Source organism: Eptatretus burgeri, chromosome 6 (genome assembly GCF_056783735.1).
Source record: "Eptatretus burgeri isolate ZD-2024b chromosome 6, Ebu_testis_v1, whole genome shotgun sequence".
In the NCBI taxonomy this organism is placed as follows: domain Eukaryota; kingdom Metazoa; phylum Chordata; class Myxini; order Myxiniformes; family Myxinidae; genus Eptatretus; species Eptatretus burgeri.
In genome coordinates, this window is record NC_140966.1 from 61,303,769 (window position 1) to 61,320,457 (window position 16,689).

The 16,689-nt window shown below is 41.8% G+C and overlaps 1 protein-coding gene across 8 annotated transcripts in view; it reads right to left on the reverse strand.

Moving 5' to 3' along the window:
* Positions 1 to 760: 760 nt before the first annotated feature.
* The window catches only part of RPE65 (retinoid isomerohydrolase RPE65), a 65,864-nt gene continuing 49,935 nt past the window's right edge, over positions 761 to 16,689 (reverse strand). For 7 of the 8 annotated variants that reach the window (XM_085885314.1, XM_085885310.1, XM_085885312.1 and 4 more), the window contains 2 exons: positions 11,533 to 11,644; positions 761 to 1,060 (listed from right to left, as the gene is read on the reverse strand). In XM_085885314.1, the coding sequence (XP_085741440.1) occupies positions 912 to 1,060; positions 11,533 to 11,644 (261 nt within the window). In that variant the 3' untranslated portion in view covers positions 761 to 911. The remainder of the gene's footprint in view (positions 1,061 to 11,532; positions 11,645 to 16,689) is intronic. The other variant, XM_085885313.1, reaches the window with a different exon arrangement.

The window sequence follows — 16,689 nt, forward strand, 5'->3', positions numbered from 1 at the left end:
AACCATTTCTGCTGGTACTCATTGGAGAATCTCATTTTATAAATTGTGTGAACCCCTGAATAGAAAGCACAATCCCAGAAATGTTTTTTTCGCCATCAGCTTTCTCCATCAATTGGAAGCAAGCCCTCATCGGTTACCAGGGCATTTTGCATTGTAGGAAAGGTCATGATTCGTTTTTTTAGTATGACGTCAGTTTAAACTCATTTGCATACATGTCTCGGCCACTATGGTCGCTTGACCTGCTTTATGGGTTAACCCTTTCATGCTGAAAAGTTAATTACATTACTCTACTGTATTTGTAGGCCTTCTGAAAAGTTAATCCACTCCATTAAATAGTTAATGGGCAGGAAAAACATCGCCACAGAATTGACGTCGTGTAATCTCCAGGCATTCCTTGACACTGGATTTATGTTCCCTTTTTGAAAATTCTTCCTGGTGATGTCTCTGTGGTTGAAGATGTGTTTTTGTTATATCAATGCCAAGCAGTATTACCTCTTTGCTGAATTTTTAATGTCCTGCATTTTTCCTATCTCCAGTTTGCTTACTGCAGGTACAGTTATCCACCTGAAATTGTACTTGCAATCATGACATGTGTTTTCTGTGCATTTAGTTTTCAAATTATTCATCTCGGGTGGGGGGATTCCAAAGGTAGGGTCCGCACATGGTGCTAAATACTCCAGGTACGCCCCTGTGTTACATTATCACAAAATATCGCTTTCGTGATATCCCAATGGCAGCGAACGGTGTACAGTACTGTAGATGGATTCGTTATCTTTATTGTTCAATATTTCTTCAAATACTAGAATAAAAAGCAAAATTTCAGGGAAAATTAAAGAAGACACACTGTTGTTCTCATGGACTTTCTTCAAAGCTCTGGGTTTAATTTCACTTTAAGATAATGCGAAGAAGACCTATGTCTTGAACATCCCATGGAAAGTGACAGGAATGTTCCTATCGACCTCCGCTCGGGCAAGTTCGGTGAGATCACGTGCATCAAGGAGTAGCAGGAACGCTGGACTTTGCCCGGAGGCTGGACTCACCACTGACGTCACAAGCACACCTGTGCAGGGATGGAATCAGTAAATGTCACCTGTTAACTCAGCCATTAATTTACAAATTAAATTTATTCAATGTGAAATCTTTCATTGCGTCTCCAAAGTACAACACACTTTCGAATGTAATGTTTGACATACAGAACTGAAAATACTGTATAATCAGTGTTATATAGTTGTATTTATAAGCAACTAGACGACCCGTGAACCCATTGGGTTCCCTTTGTGACAGCGGTTGAAGAAAAAAATCATTTCAAGAAAAAAACAAAAAAGACAGCTCCAGTGAACTATACCGCTGAGGTTGTTTGCATTGTTCAAATACTCCCGAAGAGTACTTCACTGAATCAAGAATTGATTTTTTAAATAATTTTTTCGTTGCCCGATTTGAACGAAACTTGATACTGCACACTGCAGGAGAATGGTGAGTAAGGCGGCACAAAAAATTTTGCACTATTGTGTACTGTTTTGGTTGTATTTCAGGAACATACATACATAGGCAACATACATACATACATATATACAAACATACATACATACATACAAGATGAGAGTTAGTAATTTTTAGATTATGCACCCATGACTACACACTTGTTCCTTTATCCAATATCTTATTCATCAACATCAACTGATCTCAATCTTGTTAATCTCGAACAATTCGATATAATTTGTCTGTGGAAGAACCAATCTGGATCAGCCACCATTATCCAATATCCAAATGTCCCAAATTGCCACCCCGATCCCAATCCCACAACATCTCCATCTAAATCCAGGCCTTCTTTTACCTCTTCCTTTTTACATCCTTCGTTTTTCTTTCTAATTTATTCTTTGACCACCCTAATTTTCTGCTCCATTTCCTTTTCCTCTTCCATTTATTTTCACATTCACTTTGCTGTTCTTCCTTCGACTCTTCATGCCTTTTTACCCTGTCATCGTTTTATTATCTTTCTCTCCTTCCCCATAATTATTCCCCGTCTTTTCCAAACTTTTCACTCGTCAACCAATACCTCATGATTTTTGCAATCACACATATCACTTGTTCCATGCTCAACTTCATCTCCTGCAACAGGTGAGTGATTTCACAAGTGTTGTCTCAGGAGGAAACATTGCTCTACTCAAGACAATGCAGATCGACACGAGACTTCAAAACACCAGTCTTCGACACCAGCATTCACACTTACACCCTGAACAAATTACAAATTCCTGTCCTAACTTAAAGAGAGTATTACATCAGCAGCGCCATCAGCCAATGACTCGACTCCGCAGCCATGTGCTGCATATGAAAGAAAAAGAACTCCCAGCGCAGTACCGTCTCAAAGGCCCAGTGCAGTTGAAAGGTTGTTTTTTTAATATATGTATATGGAGTCGAGGCTCGTGGGAGAGATAGAACACTGAATGGATCAGGATGCAACAGCACAAAAGGAACAGGAGAGAGACACAGACACAGACACAGACACAGACACAGACAGACGTCAACAACAGCAGGATTGAAGGGAACTTTCCTGCAAATGTCTCTTGCTCTTCCTCTGCTCCAATTGGTTCATCTGATCATGTCATTGTGAAAGTCAACATCTCTCTGGCTATTCTCAGAGAGCTGTCTCAATGCCGGTGATTCTGCCAGTTCACTCAAGCAGATTGACAGGGACTGCTCGCCGTCATCTCTCTTCAGGACTGGTGTCCCATATCTACTGCCCCTGATGTTAACTCAGCCTGAGAATTCTTCCACAGAATCTCTCTCACACTCACACTCTCACACTCTCACACTCACACACTCTCTCTCACACTCTCTCTCACACACTCTCTCTCACACTCTCTCTCTCACACTCTCTCTCACACTCTCTCTCGTACTCTCTCTCACACTCTCTCTCGTACTCTCTCTCACACTCTCTTTCACACTCTCTCTCTCTCACACTCTCTCTCTCTCTCACACTCTCTCTCTCTCACACTCTCTCTCACACTCTCTCTCACACTCTCTCTCATACTCTCTCTCACACTCTCTCTCTCTCTCTCGTACTCTCTCTCACACTCTCTCTCACACTCTCACACTCTCTCTCACACTCTCACACTCTCTCTCACACTCTCATACTCTCACACTCTCTCTCACACTCTCACACTCTCTCTCACACTCTCACACTCTCTCTCTCACACTCTCATTCCATCTCTTATTCAATTACTCTACCCTTCTTCCTGCCCATGGTACACTGAATCCTGTGGTGAGGCAGTTAGTCTGAAACAACTTGCCTTCTCTTCTTGGAAATCTAATCTGACTGACAGCAATCTCAGTGCATTCCAAAAAGTCCACAACAAGTGTCTGTTCACTGTCAGGAGAGCCAGAAAACACCATCTGTCCAACCTCAAGAATGAACTTTCAAACTTGTCCCCTCCTCTAAAACCTGGTGGTGCCTTGTTAATGCTCCTCTTCCATCCCTTCCCTTTCTTCAAATGGCACCACAGCTGATGCTGCTCATGAAAAGGCTGAATTTTGTGTTTACTTGCAAATCTTTTGTCTCCAATGCCTTATTCTCAGTTTGCATCCTTCCCTGTTGTTCCTAACTGCTCCTTGATTCCGTGCCTTTTGCACCTGAGAAGATGAAGAAGTTTCTATCAACCTTCGACTCTGACTCTGTCACTGGACTGGACGGCAGCAGCTGACATGTCCTAAAAACCTGCTCTGCTGCTCTTGCACATCCTCTCTCTGCCCTTTTCACCCTTTCATTTGCACGAGGTCATCTTCCATCTCCTTGTAAATCCAGCAACATCACTGATAGTCTGGCATCCTGCCTTACTCTCTCAAACTCCCTGTCGATGGCTTTCACGGTCAGCTCCACCCATGGCTTCATGACTTCCTCTACTCTCATAGCCAACGTATGGCCCTAAATGGAGTTCTCTCATCCCCTCTTCCTGTCCAGGCTGGAGTTCCTCAAGGCAGTGTTCTGGGCCCTGTTCTTTTTCTAGTTTTCATCAATGATCTCTCTGACTCTGGAAAATCCTCTTTATCTATTTGCTGATGATTCCATACTCTGCTGTGACATCCCTCATCATTCAGATAGGCAGGCTGCAGCCTCTTCCCTCTCTTCAGACCTTGAAAAAAATCAAAAGATGCTCAAACACTTGGAATATGTCTTCAATCCTGACAAGTCTCACACTCTCACTATCTCTCTCTGAAAGGGCCATCTGGCAAACCCTCCTATGTACTTTCTTAACAACCCTTGTGAGGAAGTTTAGTCATTCCAACTCTTAAGTCTCACGTTCAGCCATGATCTTTCTTGGGCAAACCACATATCAAAGTTGCCCCCCAAAGCCAGCCACTGACTCAGCATGCTCCATTGTACAAACATGACATCCTTGGCACACCTGAACTCCTATCCACCTACAAAACTTTCATTTGTAGATTGATATATAACTTGGAGTACTGCTCTCCTCTCTGGGCTGGCTCCCCTCACACCTTGCTCAGCATGATGCCATGGAAACCAAGGCCTTTAAGAATATTGGAATCTCCTTTGATGAAGCTGAGTCTATGGGCCAATCACTTCACCATCACCGACAGGTTAGTGGCCTCTTTGTCTTCTACTGCCTCCATTCTGGTCTTGCACCCCCTGCTCTTTCCACAACCACTTTCAAGTTTTTCACCTTTTTTGACCTTATAGCCTGGAATGAATTTGCATTAAATCAGACTTTTTCCACCTTTATATTTACACATCGTAACCCACAACTTCCAAGTGAAAAACAAATTCTACAAATGTCAGAAAATTAATTTAAAATTCTAAACTAGAATATCTTGGTTGGATAAGTGTCCACCCCCCTGAGTTAATTCTTGGTGGAAGCAGCTTTGACAGCAATTACAGTTGAGTCTGTTGGGATAGGTCGCTACCAACTTTGCACACCTTGATCGGGCAATATTTTCCCATTCTTCTGTACAAAACTGTTCAAGCTCAGTCAAGTTGTGTGGGGAGCGTTGATGGACAGCAATATTCAAGTCCTGCCACTCATTTTGATTGGATTTGGGTCAGGGCTCTGACTGGACCACTCAAGGACATTTATCTTTTTGTTCCTTAGCAACTCCAGCATAGCTTTAGCTGTGTGCTTCATGTCGTTGTCATGCTGAAAGGTGAACTTCCATCCCAATTTCAGCTTTCTTGCAGAGAGCAGCAGGTTTTCCTCTCGGATTTTTCTTTATTTTGCTCCATCCATTTTCCCTTCTATCCTGACAAGTGCCCCAGTCCCTGCTAATGAGAAACATCCCCATAACATGATGCTGCTACCACCATGCTTCACAGCAGGGATGGTGTTCTTTGGGTGATGTCCTGTGTTGGGTTTCAACAAACGTAACGTTTTGCATTTAGGCTAAAAAGTTGCATCTTGGTTTCGTCAGAACACAAAACTCTTTGCCACATAGCTTCAGAGTCTCCGAGGGGTTGTTTTTTTTGCAGACCTCAAACGGGACTCAAGGTGGCCTTTTTTGAGTAATGGCTTCCTTCTTGCTACCCTACTGTACAGGCCAGACTTGTGGAGTGCTTGGGATATTGTTTTCACATGCACATAGTGACCAGAATTTTCCATAAAGGCCTGGAGCTCTTTCAAAGTTGCCATTGGCCTTTTGGTGGCCTCTCTGATCAGTCTCCTTGCTTGGTCATCCAGTTTTGAGGGACGGCCTGATCTCGGCAGGGTCTTGGTGGTGCCATACACCTTACACTTCTTAATGATTGGCTTGACTGTGCTCCAAGGCCTTTGAAATATTTTTAGACTGATCCCCTGATCTGTGCTTTGCCACAACCTTATCCTGGAGGACTTTTGAAAGCTCCCTCGTTCTGATGGTTGTGTCTTTGCTGTGAAATGCTCCACCCAGCAGAGGAAACCTACAGGAACAGCTGATTTTATTCTGAAACTAGATGGGCACTCGATAGAGCGCATACCTCCTCCATGCAATACCTGATCCATGATAACATATCTGGCCCAATACTTTTTTGAAATATCATACTATTCAGTACTGTATTGTTTTTGGCCCTATCTCTCAATGGTGAAGAATCACTTTAAAAATTCAATAATCCTCCCGATTCAGATCCGGATCAGATCTTCACCAAAATCGAATCAATTCGTCTTTACCACACACCCAACGTGTCCACAAAGTTTTGTCCGAATCCGTCCACAACTTTTTTGAGATATCCTGTACACAAACAGACAAACAGACAGAAAGGGGTGAAAACATAACCTCCTTCACCTTCGGTAGCGGAGGCAACGATCAGAATCGCTGCAATTTAACACAGGCGGAGGCCAATTTATTTGTGTGATTTTGAAGGTGATTGGTTTCACGTGAGTTAATTTTCCCCTCGCCAAAGGAGAGGGTATTGCATTTGGGTCCGTTTGTTTGTTTGTCCACACAGAACTTTCGTGTGTTTCTTCACAACTGCTTGTCAGATTGAGACAATTTTAACCATAGGTGCGACTACTCATGTCGAATGTTGTAATGATAGTAATGACATAGGTCATGTGGTGTAGCAGCCATGTTGGAAAAATGGGAAAAATTTGGACCTCTTTATCTCTGAAACCGCAACAAGGAAAAAAAAAAATTGAAACTTGGCATTCGGCAAATTCTCCTCATGGGGAATAAGTGTGACTTTTATGACATCATGGGTGCCTTCGTTATGTCATAATTGCATATGTAGAAGGTTACATCTGATCAGTATGAAAAAATTTGAGGGTCATCTCGGGATAAAATAGTCCACAGAAAATTTTTTTAATGACGTCATTGGTCACATGGTTGACCATATAAGAGCTATATTGTTGCATATGCAGCTATATTGTTTTTTTTGTTTTTTTTAAACCTTCAAAAATCTTCTTTTCTGAAGTGGCTGTACAGATCGAGGTGAAACTACAAGTGCGACCACCTATCCATGAGGAACAAATGGTTCACACATATGCCATTGTCGGTCACATGATTTAGTTTTGGATTTACCCTAAAATCTATTAATAATCTTTTCCAGAACGGCTGAACAGGTTGAGGGGAGACTTCACAGAAGTGTTCCCCAATCCTTGGGTGTACAAGTTTGTTTAGGGATAATTGATAGGTCACTTGGTTTTGCAGCCATATTGGATTGAAGAAAAATACTAGAAGCGAATGAAGAATTCTTCTTACATTCGCTTCTGACTTTACCTATAACTTGTTCACAACTATACTTGCCAACTATACCGTGGTACATGTAAGCACCACACAACTGATGATTTTGACGCAATTTCTGGTTACTTCGGCCTGGATTCGGGATCAGCGATCAAATAATGTAAATCACGATTAAAAGTTATTTTTTGATGATGCGGGAGATGTTGGCTCACGAAAAAATATTTTCACGAAAAAAATAAGTGACCACTATATTCGTTATTATTGTCTGTCTCTGTCTGTCTGTCTGTCTCTGTCCGTCCATCTGTCCCGAGCATAGCTCCGTGGGTTTTGATCCGATCCTGACAAAATTTTGGTGGAAGGTTTATATCATTATCTAGTTGTGTTTTCCTGAAAATGGGTGTGGTGCGCCCATTATGGGCGGCGCCCCACCCAAAAAAACGTGTTTTTAGGGGGTAGCCGATTTCAATTTGTATCTTCTCCTAGGGGGTTTGTCGAATCTGACAGGGGTTTTGGTATTTGGTTAGCCCAATGGCACCTGCATAGCCCCACGAAGCTCGATTTTTTTTTCTCATTTTCGTCCCAAGGTTAAGGTCACAAGGTCACAAACTTAGAAAATTGCGAATTTTGACATAAAAAAATTTCTTCTCCAAGGGGTTTGTCGAATCTGGCAAGGGTTTCGGTATTTGGTTAGCCCAATGGCACCTGCATAGCCCCACGGAGCTTGATTTTTAATTTTCATCCCAAGGTCATAAGGTCAAGGTCACAAACTTAGAAAACTTCGAATTTTGACGTAAAAATCATACGACCATCCATACTTTGAGAGCTGGGATGACAATATTTTTATGCATAAGCTTGAGGTCATTCCCTACCTAAAGTCTTGAAACCATTTTGCTCTATCTCAAACACCTTTCCCGTGGCACCCCCTTCAAGTTTGTTTTTACGCTGATTTCATCAAAGTATGTATAATCCGATGAGTGTGAAATGCCATATAGCCTATATGACGTTATATTGTTCCTGGAATGTTCCAGAGGAAGCTTTGCACCAAAGGTCATAATCCTTGACCTTTGACCTTTAAAGGTCACAAAGGTCAAATTTTCAAAGTTGTGGGAATCGAACCGGGTTTTCGACCTTCTTCGACGAACTGACTCCAATAAGCTATAGCACATATCCTGTTTCCTTATTTTAATGTCCACACCATTGTTTTGTGACCTTTAAAGGTTATGCAAAGGTCAAATTTTTAAAGTTTTTGAACGAAACGGGTTTTCGACATTTTGCAGCTAATAACCTGTCACTCGTACCACATTATGTTGATCATTTTTATAACTTGGTCAAACATTATCACATTGTCTCATCCTTGACTTCTGAAACAATCTACATCGTCAAATACCGCTCGTGAACCATCGTCGTCTTCAGGCTTGTCATTATTAAAATCAGTGGAGGAAATATACACCATGTCTGATATTTGGATCTTTCATGTCTCCGACGATGCCTTTATCTCCCGGGACGCATCATTCCCCATGACAAAAACTGAAGCAAAAAAAACCCCGGAAGCAAAAGGGTCATAGCCGACGACACGGATTCCAAATTGCCAGGGTATTGTGTTGTTGTTGTTGTTGTTGTTTCCTATTCTCTCATGTGCACATGTTGAGTATGAAGCTCACTACATTCGCTATTAAATAATGTTTTCTCTAGAACCGCTTAATCAATCGACATGAAACTTCAAAATTATGATCTGGACATGCTGAGGAATACATGTTTTAAATTTCAACTTGATCGGACACATAGTATGCCTGGTGTTGGCTTAATGGTTAGGGTGGTGGGCTTGAGATCCTAGGATCCTGAGTTCAAATCCTGCTCAACTGTTGAATTAATACCAGGTGGGGTTGACTCTGCCTGTCATCCTTCTGAAGTTGGCAAAATTAGTACCAGCTTGCTCTTATACTGTGGTGGAATGGTGACCTGTCCAGGATTGTGCTCAATAGCCTAGGAGACTGCTTAGGCAGCACCAACACTCTGCACAGAATATGGTCCCAATGGATGGATAGATAGACACATGATCTGGCAGCCAGAATAATTTCATTCTTTTGATCTGGGTTATTTTTTTTTTTTTGAATAAGGCTCACTTGGCTGTGCCTGTATGGGTTTGAGGGGAGAGGATTAGTAGCAGAATGTGAATCCTATTCAGGCTCCTCCTGATGACTTCATCTTTGCTTTTTGCTTGTTTTGGTTCCTTGTGATGACTCCAATGCAGGATTGTACCTCTTTGGTCTTCCATTGGTTTGAATTGAATTTCTTTTAACCCCATTCTGAATTCAATTGAATAATAAATCATATAAACGTTTTGGGTCAGAGTCAGGTGTCCAACAAAGTGGGACGTCTTGGTACCTGGTCATCACTGCCAGCAGTTATAAAGTGGTAGTTCGAGTTATGTCTCATTAATTACGGAACACACTAGTACACAAACCACACGAAACTACACAAACACCACACAAAACAAGTCCTGGCAAGGGTCTGCAATCTCTGATTGCTCTTTTTCTTGTTTACAATTGCTATTATAAGGGGGGTGGACACTTATCCACTCAAGATAATCTAGTTTTGTATTTTTAGTTAATTTGCTGAAATTTGTAGAATTTGTTTTTCACTTGGAAGTTGTGGATTATGAAAAAAAAAATTGTATATTATCAAGGCTCATATGATAGCTAACACACAACACACAGCGGGGGGGGGGGGGGGATGAGACTCAAGGGGCAGAAGAGGGAAGGACAAACCTGCAGGGAACACAGAGAGGAGATCTGTGGAAGGGAGAGGGATGGGGCCGGGAACACGAGATGTATAAATATAGGTGGAAAAAGTTTGATTTAATGCAATTTAATTCCTGGAACAACTATAAGGCAACAAAACGTGAAAAATTTTAAAAGGGGTGTAGACTTTCTCTCAGCACAGTTCATCTTGTCCACCCTATGCATGCTCTCCTGCCCCCCCCCCAATCCCAGTTCTTCCCTCAACCCATTGTTTGTCTGCCTTTCCCTGTCTTGCCCTTCGGTTCTGCTTTTGGTGTTTCTTCCCTCAATCTTCTGTTCCTTTTGTCCTATTGCATCCTGATCTGTTCAATGTACTCATAGCTTTTCCACGAGCCTCGACGATGCATACACACACAAAAAAATCACTCCCCATCCCTTTACATACATAAGAACTAGAACGACATTCGGTTGAGCGCATACCTCTGCCAGGCTGAACAGTTTACGTTTTGTATCCCACTGGTAGACCGGATCTGAATCCACACCTTAACCAAAATGTAATCAGCTTGTTGTCGCCGACACAGCTCATCCACTAAGATTTGGCATAACCCGTCCACAACTTTTTGAGATATCGTGGTTATATATCTTTTTTAGCCATCTCACTCAAGGGTGAAGAATCACCTAGAAATTCTCGGATCCGAATCCAGATCTTCATCAAGATCGAATCAATTCATTCTTGTCGTACACCCAACCTATCCACCAAGTTTCGTCCGAATCCATTCATAACTTTTTGAGATATCGTGCTATGCATATCGTTTTTGGCTCAATCTCGCAATGGTGAAGAATCACTTTTAAAATTCTCGCATCCGGAACCGGATCTTCAGCAAAATCTAATCATTTCGTCCTTGTCTCACACACAGAGTGTCCACCAAATTTCAGCTGAATCCATCCCCAAACAGACAGACAGAAAGGGGTGAAAACATAACCTCAAACCACCTTTGGTGGCGGAGGTGATTATAGATTGCCCCATAGTACGACACCAACTCACTCATTTGGCACATTTTCCTTCTGTACGGTGCAATCTAAATCACATGACCTGTTCCGGTGTTACTACCTTTGTATGTCATCCTTGTGTGCATGGAAACAATGTAATGTCAAATAACGTGGTGTAAAAGATGCTGCATCAACTGCGGTAAACTTCTGGAATTAATTTTTTAATACAACGTTTAAAATCTTTATTACATTTTAATTTAATTATAAATTTAAACACTGCATGGGGTAAGGTGTTTTATGAACTCGAGTTGTGACGATTGTTTTCATGTGCTATGTTCAGATGCATGTTCTTGCATCATTTTCGGACTCAAGGAAACGCACCCTTATAATACACGTGGTCTTCAATTGACTTCCTGGCACACATTTACAGTCCCTACCTAATTTTCCTCTGCCCTTACCACTTTGTGCACCCTGCTTCCCTTCTGTTTTTTTGTCTGCATAGTCAAGGCTCTTGGAAAAGCTACAACACAGAATGGATCAGGAAACAACACTTATGATGCTAATATGGATTATTGTGAAAATGTGGCATTTAAAAGGTAATCCAACACCTGAATGCGATAGATTCGGGGCTATTTACCGTCATCTTCCTCTTCAGTACCGGGCCGTGCGATGAAGATTGGCTCTGAGGGGTATGTGTCCGGGGTGTGCCACACCAACATCTGCTTGGTCTTCACGTTCAGCTTGTAAATCTGCAAGCACGTGCTCAAAATAAGGGATGAGTGAAAAATATTAAAACAAATGTGTACATTATGATCATTATTCAGGGGAAACATTTAAATACGGCGTTCATTTAACACACAAATGTACTTTGGGAGTTGCGTTCAAAAGGTATTGCAATTGAGATACCAAATCACTCCCAGGTAATTATTTTAAATATGTCCATATATATATATATATATATATATATATATATATATATATATATATATATATATATATATATATATATATATATATATATATACACAGTAGGCCAGGCGTAAGTCGGCAGCGTGTAACTCATCACTTCACCTAAGTCGGCAGCGTCAAAAAGTCCCGAATTTATCTCATGTTAAGTCCCTATGAATAAAGGGTCATCCCTCTATAAGTCGTCATCTATAAGTCGTCATCTCTAAGTCGTCAGATGTTGTCCGTTCCCACGTAATGGAAACTCAAGTAAATTACCACTCCGAACTAGTCACATGGAACCGCTGCCTCGTGAGAATCCCGATTTCATGGAATCGTGATGCTCGCTCATTGGTTTACACCGTCAGTGATAGGCTATTTATAACTGTGTACACACATTGATTGCACTGCAGGCAGGACAATGGCGACTAAGCGTAAGCTTACAACTAAAACCTACCAAGAAAAATACGGCATTATCCAGTTTTGCGAGGCAAACCCACTGATGAAGAAAACAGCCATAGCTGAGAAGTTGGACATCAAACGGCAGACATTGAACGATATCTTGAAGAATAAGGGCACGATGTTTGGACAAGTGGAGAAGATCGCGAGGCCGGTGGTAAGTGTGAAACGTGTGAGATGTGTGTCCTTTGAAGATGTCGATGACGCGCTCATCATCTGGTTTCGGCAAATGTCGGCTCAGCCAAATATTCGGTTGGACGGTGAAATGTTGCTGCTGAAGGCATGTAAATTCGCTGCAGACCTCGGGCATGATGATGCCGAGACCTTGGAGATGCACTGGATAGACAGATTCAAAGTGAGGTGGGGAATCGGTAAGGTCAAGAAGTGCGGCGAATCAGGCAGCATGGATTCGGCAGTGGTGCACCACTGGAAGGATTGCAAATTGAAAGACATCTTGGAAAGGTATCAGCCTCGGGACGTGTACAATGCCGATGAGACTGGGCTTTTCTGGCAGATGCTGCCAGAAAAGTCTCTGGGGTTTGTTGGTCAATCCCATCATGGTGATAAGCAGGCGAAGTTGTTGTCTTACAGTTGTTCATTACCTTTACTTTTGATAAACTGATTCATGAATTCCATCTTTGCTTGACCACTTTCCAACTCACCAATGAACCCACACCTATGCCCTGAGGATTGTGTTTTCCTTTTGGTACAATAGCCGGCTCTCACACATACGTGTCCAGGCCACGCGCGACTTCATCCTTCACCCCACAGTCATCATGAATGTTCGCATACGCGTAAGTCGTCACTTTTTTCTCGGTCCCGATGGTGACGACTTACGCCTAGTCTACTATATATATATATATATATACATATATATATATATATATATATATATATATATATATATATATATATATATATATATATATATATATATATATATGGATTATTTATTTTTCCAAATTATCTCCATTATAATACCAAGCTTGCACACTAAAAACTCGACTCGCCGTCACACGATCCCTATGAAATTGCTGTGGCACTTAGCGGACATGCCGACAATGTTTGGGAAGTCTTGGCGTTCCATCGTACCACTTGCATTTTGCACAATGCGTATTATTGTCATTCCCCGTGTGTACGGTCTGTCGTCTGCTACCAGCTATGTTGTACTGCTATCCCGTGCATGTGCACGGGTATCGCTAGCATCTATTTATATGTTGATAAATGATAAACAAGAAGGGCACTCTTCGATGTCACCAGATATTCCTCCGCACACATTACATCATTATACATACTTGTACCAACTTTGATTTATTTCCCTGAACCCAGATGCAAAATATTAAATAATTCTGTCTGCCAGACCATGTATCTGATCAGGTTGAAATTTAAAACATATATTCCACATCACTACTAAATCATAAATGTCATGTTTCACATAGATTGATGAAGTGGTTCAAAAGAAAGTTTTTAAAAGATTTTAAAGGCATATTTGGTGACATTAAAAGATAAAAGATTTAAAAGATTCGTTCAATGCAATATTGCTGTTGAACTATTCGTGAACACGCTGGTGTCCCTAACCCGAAGGCTTGGGGAACATGTGAGTGAAGTTTCCCCTCGATCTGTCAAGCCGTTCTGGAGAAGAATATTTTTAAAGGTTTTCGGGTAATTCCAATATGGTTGCCAAACCATGTGACCTGTGATGTCATAGGTGGAGAACTTTTTGTTCCTCATGGAAAGGTGATCATAACTGTAAAGTTTCGCCTCAATCTGTTCAGCTATTTCTGAGAAGATTTAATTTTTGAAGGTTTTTATGTTAAAACCAATATGGCTGCTGAACCACATGACTGATGACGTCATCACTTTTTCCCCCCATACAACTTAGCCCGAGATGACCCTCCAAAATTTTATGTTAAAACCAATATGGCTGAAGGAAACCACGGGGTAACATCCCTGAATTTTCATGCTGATCGGATAAAGCATTTGACATATCTAACGATGACATCATACTGAAGCCACCTATGACATCATCAAAAAAATCAAACATGTTTCCCACGGGGATGACTTCACATGTGCCAAGTTTCAATTTTTTTTACATGGAGCTGTTCTGTTCTGTTCTGTTCTTGCATATGGCAGCTTGGCAACTGAGTAGCTATCATTTCTTGGAAACGCAGCTGTGCCACTGCTGCTGTGCCCCTCTGCCAGTAGACCTGTACTCATTTCGCTGACCTTGGAAGAATCCATCCATCCATCAGGACCATACTCTGTACAAAGCATTGTACATTGTTGTTTGCTGATGCAGTCTCCTGGGCAATCGGGCACAAGTCAAGCATTGTTGTTGCTGATGCAGTCTCCTGGGTAATTGGGCACAATCCTGGACGGGTCACCACTCCAATGCAGGATACTCGAATGGCTGAATCATCCCAGCAAGCTGGTACTCATTTTGCTGACCTCAGAAGGATAACAGGCTGAATCAATCCCACCTGGTGTTAGTTCAGCATCCAAAGGGGCTTGAACTCAGGATCCTAAATCTTAAGCCATCCACCCTAACCACAAAGCTAACACCAGGCTACATGGAGTGGTTTCGGAGAAACAGACGTCCAAAGTTTTTCCTTTTTTTTCAACATGCCTGCCACATCATGTGACCATTCGTTCCATCATAATTATCATTTAAACATTCTACATGAGAAGTTCCACCGATGGTGAAAATTTTGTGTCAATCGGATAAGCTGTTGCAGAGAAAACAGAAAATTACCATGGACGTACATATGTACAGATGGAAGGACAACCCGAACAAATACCAACGGTGACTTCGTCAGTGAAGGCATGAAAAATGAAACATTCCTTTCTGTTGGATTATTGTATCTCATTCATAGAACATTTTGAAAGACTCATTATACAGGTACAAGTCGATGTACAATCCTACACGTCTACCAACTATGTACAAACCGCCATTTAAAGTGAAAGTGTACAATGGATTATTACCCTCGCCGGAGAATTCGGAGAGCATATTGCATTTGGGTCCATTTGTCTCTGTCTGTCTGTCTGTCTGTCTGTTTGTTTGTCCGCACAGAACTTTCATGTGTTTTTCTCTGCAACCGCTTATCGGATTGAGACAATTTTCACCATTGGTGTGACTACTCATGTTGAATGTTTTATTGATAATTATGATGTCATAGGTCATGTGGTGCGGCAGCTATATTGGAAAAACGGAAAAACTTTGGACATCTGTATCTCGGAAAACCGCACCAAGGAAAAAATTGAAACTTGGCACGGGACAAGTACTCCTCATGGGGAATGAGGGTAATTTTTATGACATCATAGGTGCCCTCGTTATGACGTCATAATTGCATAAGTAGAAGGCCACAACCGATCAGTATGAAAAATTTTGAGGGTCATCTAATGATTAAATGGTCCACAGAAAAAAAATCATGAAGTCATCAGTCACGTGATTTGGCAGTCATATTGTTTTTGTTTTTTTAAACCTTCAAAATACTTCTTCTCTGTGTTGGCTCAACAGATCGAGGCAAAACTTTACACATATGACCGCCTATCCATGAGGAAAAAAAGGGTCACACATGTGACGTTATAAGTCACATGGTGTGGCAGCCATATTGGATTTACCCAAAAACCTACAACAATACACCACTCAAAAGAAATCCTGGTGAGGGATTGCAATCTCTGATTGCTCTTTTTCTTGTAAAAGTTTCCATCAATACGAGTATATTGACTTTAGGCAGCAGTCGTGAGGTTGGATTTAAGACAGGAAACCTCGTACAAAGGTAAATGTCCTGACGCTGGTAACAGCACGTTAAGAGCCACCTGTTTATTACATATGAGAAGAGGTATCTGCAACTTGGGTGGCAGGAATTTAGAGTTTAGATATAAAAACACCATTTGTAATATTGCCTACCACCGGATGGCGCTATATGATACAAATTTACAGAGAGAGATTTGGGGTCTTCCCCCACCCTTAAACTGTAGGTTTGAAAATGTTTTCTTGGATCTTCATTTGCCAAGAGGATTCCAGCGGGATGCAATTTGATGGGGTTACTAACGGTCGGACCGATTCTATCGCTAAACAGACAGACAGACAGAAATTGCAACTTTATAAATATAGACAATAGGTGAGGGGTGGGGACGAAGTTGAGTTTGGAAGGATATTGGAGTTAAAAGTCAGGTCAGGTATGGGAGCATGTGCCAGAGCAGCGTGTCGCTGCGTCCACTTTCCACCGGTACTCTAGGGGCCTCCGTCTAGCCATCCCCCAGGCAGATTCCTGTCCCATCCCCATCTCCTTGAGATGCCGATCAACCTGCTGCAACCACGAGGCACATGGTTGGCCCAATGGCCTCCTCCACTCACGAGACTCCCTCGCTGAGAGAATCTGGTGAG